General features: G+C 39.5%; 1 protein-coding gene across 1 annotated transcript in view; it reads left to right on the top strand.

The window, feature by feature from the left end:
* LOC108797316 (Hermansky-Pudlak syndrome 3 protein-like) overlaps positions 1-5,884 on the top strand; it is a 41,691-nt gene that overhangs the window by 16,891 nt on the left and 18,916 nt on the right. The window contains exons 9-10 of the mRNA XM_018568896.1: positions 1,291-1,396; positions 3,673-3,854. Coding sequence (XP_018424398.1) covers positions 1,291-1,396; positions 3,673-3,854 — 288 coding nt within the window. The remainder of the gene's footprint in view (positions 1-1,290; positions 1,397-3,672; positions 3,855-5,884) is intronic.

Here is a 5,884-nt window from a genome sequence, read left to right on the forward strand (position 1 = left end):
CGCCCCCCCCCCCCCCCCCCCTCTAACTTGATGGCGCCCCTGAAAATGTGGCGCCCGGGGAAACCCCCGTGCTACGCCCTGCGTCTAGTGCAGATCAATTGTTGAAAACTATTCTCATTATCGGTTATTATCGATTCATTTGATTCAGCCCTACTTTACATCTTGGCTGGATAGGAAACTGTATAATATTTCAGAGAGGAAACTATTTAATTGAAAATGTATTTCATTTTAGTCTTAAAAGTATGTACAAAGCTCTTCACATTCTTTGTAAATTTGAACACTGTTTGTGGGAGGATAGCCATGGAATTGAGATGGTAAAAACAGGAAAACAGTCTAAGGCCTCTTTCACATGGGCTTATCAGGAGCATGGATTACCTCCTGACCTGAACAGTATAGATCGGATGTCACTGCTGACATCTGTGTATGTCGAGTTTTTTTCCCACGGCTTGCGATGGAGGAAAGAACTAACACTGTTGGGACCCCATGTCAGTCTATGGATGTAAATTGACATGTGTCTGTCCAGACCAGTCTGTCCTGGCCAGAGTTGGGTGTAACCAGGTGCAAACGGACACCGCCTGGAAAACCGTGGCCTAACTGGCAAAATATATTTTCTCCCAATCCCACATTTTAATAATAAAAAAAAAAAAATGTTTTAATCAATGCACGTTTCTCTGTGTATAATTGGTTTTACATTGAAATTTATTTTCTCAGCATGAGAGAATAATGGTAATCTCTGCAGCTACACAGACAAGACATCTTTTAGTAAGGATCACCCATAGGGGCTTGATTTATTACTATGGGGTTGATTTATAGCTCTTTTATATGCTGTGCAGATGCACAGATTCCTATGCCCCTCAGCACCTAGTGGTGGTAGTGCCATGCAAACAGTGTCTGCCCAGCATAATAAAGGTCATAATTCAACCCCATAGTATTCAGTAGAAGGATATTTGAATGCTTGGTGAGCAGACAATTCAGTTTTGTTAAGCTGCCCACACACTTTACAATTTATCTGCAGATTTTCTGTGGTCAGATGGAAAAGGTGCAACAGATTCCTCCATCTACACTTAACTGTGTGGATGTAGTAATCTCCACCTGGGCCAATCTGTTGCACTTTTTCCATCTGACCACAGAAAATCTGCAGATAAATTGTAAGGTGTGTGGGCACCTTTAGAGGAATCAAGGAGACTGTCCTGCCACTAATTGTCTACTAACATATAATATTCACATTCTTTTTTTCTATTATTCTTCATATAGTTACTGCTGCTGTTATTATTTTCTTTTTCATTCTAGCCGAAAAGCGGGAAGTATAAAGGCCAAGGTTTCATCAGAGACGGAACCTGGCTGGAATCTCTATATTGTGAGCACTACACCAACTGTCCAACTCTACAGGGAAATGGTATTTACTCTTTAGTATTATACAAAAATGCCATTAGTTATACCCCAGTTTTAGGGGTTTTGTTTGCATGCAAAGTGCTTCCCTCCACACACACATATCTACGGCAATTCAAAAACAGCTTCAATCAGCTGTAAAGCTGGTCTGAAGAAGCTCAACCGCAGGTCAAATGCACCTGTCAATGAATTATTAATGGTCTCAGAAACATCCCAAACTGGTGCTGAATGCACGCTGTATATGCAGCCCACAGTCCATCAACACTGGCCCTTATTTTAAAACTGTTAGCTGTGTTGAGAAAATATATACTTTTTTCACTGAAAGGGAACTTGTAATATATGCAGCAGATCTAGTTAGAGTGAGGTCTTATCCCCTTATATACATACTTGTTCCAGTTCAGTAAGTATTCACGTTTTTAGGTTATTAGGAGAGCCAGAAAACTGGTATTTCAGCAATGCAAACATGTTATTACTTTCAGTGTAGATTTCTCTTTAGTTCTATTTGGTTGATTTGCAAAAAAATTGGCATAACTTACAAACTCTTAAATAGCAAGAAGATGGCAGTGCCAACAAAGTGGTTTTTTTTTTCTGTTCTGTTGGCAAATACTTTTTTGGGGCTTTAGCTAGGTACCAATAAGGTACCTCTAATGAGGTGTGACTGCTGCTTCTTTCTTAACCCCTTCATGACTGAGGCCCTTTTTTCATTTTTTGCACCCATGTTATATTCCACATTTTAGGCCTGAAAATGACGTAAAACCCCCCAACATTATATATTTTCTGAATGCCAAGACCCTATAGAATAAAATGGTGGTAGTTGAAAATTTTTATGTTGCGCAATATTAGCGCAACTCCTTATTAAACCCCAAAATTTAGTGACAAATTTAATTAAATGCCCCAAAACACAACAAATTACCCATTTTTTTAATGAAATATAAAAGATGAGGTTACAACGAGTAAAACGATACCCAACATGCCCAGTTTACAGATTGCGTGCGACCGTGAAACGGCGAAAAACTGCAGTACCCCAAAAAGTCAATAAAAGACACTTTAAAAGCCCCCACAGGTCATCAATTTAGAGATACCCCAAAATACTGGCCCTAGAATTATTGCTCTCACTCCGGCGTGCAGGGGTACAGGTACTCCTAGAATGAGATCCTAATAGGTTGGACTTGATGGACTAATGTCTTTATTCAACCTCAAATACTATGTAACTATGTAGGTCCCGGCAGTGAAACTGGCAGTCGGAGCTGAAGCATAGCAATCCACTTCAATTCAGAAAATGCCTTGTATTATTTTCAAGGACTACAAGGCATTCTGTGATTAGACAAGTTACATATAAACTTTACAGACTCCCTTTGTCCAGTCACAGAATGACATGTATTGTTTGAGAAAAGAATGCAAGACCTTGGAGGAGCTGCACAGCAGCCTGCTGTGATCGCTGTGCTCCAGCCCCAACCATCAGTTTCACCACTGAAACTTCAGGGGTGACATAACCGTCAGAGGCTGCAGGTAGGTAACATTTTTCAAGAAAGAAGCAGCAGTCACTAATATGGCACACTTCATTAGAGGTACCTTTTAACTACCTCCGGGCCGGCCGTAGTAAAAAAACGGCCGGCCAGGAGCTCTCTCGATCTGAGCGGGCGTCTCTAGACGTCCGCTCAGACACGCCCCCTTGCGGGAAATGGCCGGAACTTAAAAACGGGCAGCGATATAGCTAATAGCCCAGTAAAGGTTTTGCCCACACTTTAGCTTTCTCTCTGTGTGAAGTGGTTACTATACCTGTACTGTTCTGCATTCTACTGCCAGGGAGATGCATGGTTCAGCTGAATGTCATGCTTACTAGGCCATTCTGCAGTCACCACTTTTCTCTTAAAATTCAATGAAACACACAGCTTTATCTCGGGTTTAGTGTAGATCGAGATCCTTATATATGCATGTTAGGAATTCACTAGAAAGCCGTAACAAGAAAATACTGCAAGAATGCTTGGGCTTAGCCGGTCCATAAGTAGATGAGAATCTACATATCAAAAGGAGTAAAGCTGGCCATACTCAATACAATTGGATTGCATAATCTTTGTACAATGTAGATTCGCAAACAACTATGTAATGTAAAAGATTCTACAAGCAAATATGTTTCTCATCCCTAAAACTGAAAAAAAACCAACATTTGAGTAGTGTCGTGATTACCATAGATATTAGGTGCTGTTGCCCAAGTCATAATTTGTTGAGTGATATAAACGATAGTAACTGAAATAAATCATTGATTCTCCTACCTTTCACTAGGTAGAGTACAGTAGAAGATATGAGACCGTGATGACCCAGGGCAGCATCCATCTTCTCAGTGAGGCTCATCTGTTGCTGAGATCTGCACTTATGAATCCAGACTTGGTAAACCTGACAGATAAAGAAGAACTGGAGACAGCGTTCCGAGAGAGTTGCGCCCTCTTAGGGGATTGTTTCAGCAGGTTGGTTCCCCTTTAGTAAATAATAAACTTGCACAGTAGCAGTCACAATTCTCCTTCTAAATATAATTTCAGCTTTTTATATTTGTTTGTTTCTACTTTGAGATTATCCATAAGCTTCATGATGAAAAAAATCATTTAAAACTTAAGTCTAACAAAGAACAGCAATTCAAAATGAGGATGTATACTCAAATGTGAGTGGGATTTGTTATGTAAAGCAGTTAAGAATTCGTTGTAAGTAGCAGCAATAAAAAGGAAAAAAGAAGCATGACTGTAATAAAGCTTCCTGTAAATTGTATACAATTTGTATCCTTCGTGCAGCTAGCAACTTAGATACTTTGGGAAGGCTATGGGAAGCAGATAATGATTCAGTAGTAGAAAGCAAAGCCGTTTAAACCTGTATTGATAATGCTCATTAGTTAAAAGAGAACTATGGGGTAAGTGTTTTTCCCCATAGTTCTCTTTTAGGGTCACGGGAGGACATATACTAGCGTCCTCTCGTGACCCAAAGCTGAGTTTTCATATACTGAGAGCGCCGTAGCCGGGACGGATCCAGACATTACTATGATCCACCCAGCACATGATTGACAGCTGGCTCTGTCTATCTAGAGGTCCTCCCCCTACCCCGTTCGTTCCTCCAGTCAGTGCTGGAGGGTCGGAGAGGGTAGGGGGGAATTCCTGCGGGGAGCGTAACTGACAGACACCGCTCCCTACAGGGAGATGATCGAGAAGTGAGCGGATCGGTGCATGTTTCTGCTCACTTCCCGATCAATAGAGCCGACCTGCGAAAGCTTCTTTGTCACAGGTTGGCTCTAACTATGAGGATGAGTGGAAATCACTCACCTCATAGATCTCATTTAACGCCTTCATGACTGAGCTTGTTTTTTGTTTCTGTTCGTAAATGACTGACGCACTTTTGACATTTTTGCTGTGTGATTCTTCCACGTCAGTAATATACTTTCTTACAAAGTGCACCCACACATATTATATATTGTTTTTTAGAGGACAGATAGGGCTATATATTTATATCACATATGTGTACCTAACGCCTCACTTAGGACAAATAAAATATAAAAAAAGAGGAAAAAACGTAAAGAAAACACTTTTTCCCCAGTTTTGATTTGTAGTATTTTTTACAAAAACAGCACAGCTAAAAAACGTGCAATAAATACATTCATGTATTTGTCCTTTATTTGGAAAAACCTCACAATCCTAGGATTTTAGAAATTTTTCTGTACTTCTCGGCCTAAAACTAAAACCTAACATTTTCATCTTTTTTTTCTCTAAAAGCTAAAAGTGGTCACCTGGCATACAATGTCACCGTACATTTATTTATTTTTTACACTTTTTACCATTTTTTAAAAACTTTTTCATTTTATTTATTTAATTATATCAAGCACTCGTTGGGAATTAATCTCACTATTACTGCTTGATAAATGTAATCAATTAATTTTTTGTTATTATTAGGCTGCTTCAAACTTCAGAACAGCCAATAATAACCTTAGTGACACTGATCCCGCAGCATTTCAGGATCAGCTGTCACTAAAGGTTTTCTGATCGTTGCAACAACGATCAGAAAACTGAAACATTCTTTCAGGAATAGATACATTATGTTTCTATTCTTGAAAGTAAAAAAAAAAACTGTATATGATCGGGATTCCCCGATCTAAACCAGCTGTCAGAGTGCTGGCAAGAGCTGAAAATGCAGCTCTGCTCTCACTCTCAGACACCCGATTTCTGAAGGGGATCAGGTGTCTGATAAAGGTGTTAACTCTTTCATTAATGGATGCTACAATACTGAGGCATCCATTAACCTCCCTGGCGGTATGATTATGTCAGGAATTTTGTACCAAAAGCGGTACAATTTTTGTGCATGGAAATTTGGTGTTATGTATTGTAGGCCTGCAATTCTTAGTAAATCTTAGGAATAACTCACCTAAATCTGTCCAAACAAGAGTCCAGTAGACATCCCAGGTATGATAAAGTTTGAAACACGAAATTAAAAAATTATAATATAATACATTATAAATAAT

Source organism: Nanorana parkeri, unplaced genomic scaffold (assembly GCF_000935625.1).
Source record: "Nanorana parkeri isolate BGI_ZX_2015 unplaced genomic scaffold, ASM93562v1 scaffold1259, whole genome shotgun sequence".
In the NCBI taxonomy this organism is placed as follows: Eukaryota; Metazoa; Chordata; class Amphibia; order Anura; family Dicroglossidae; genus Nanorana; species Nanorana parkeri.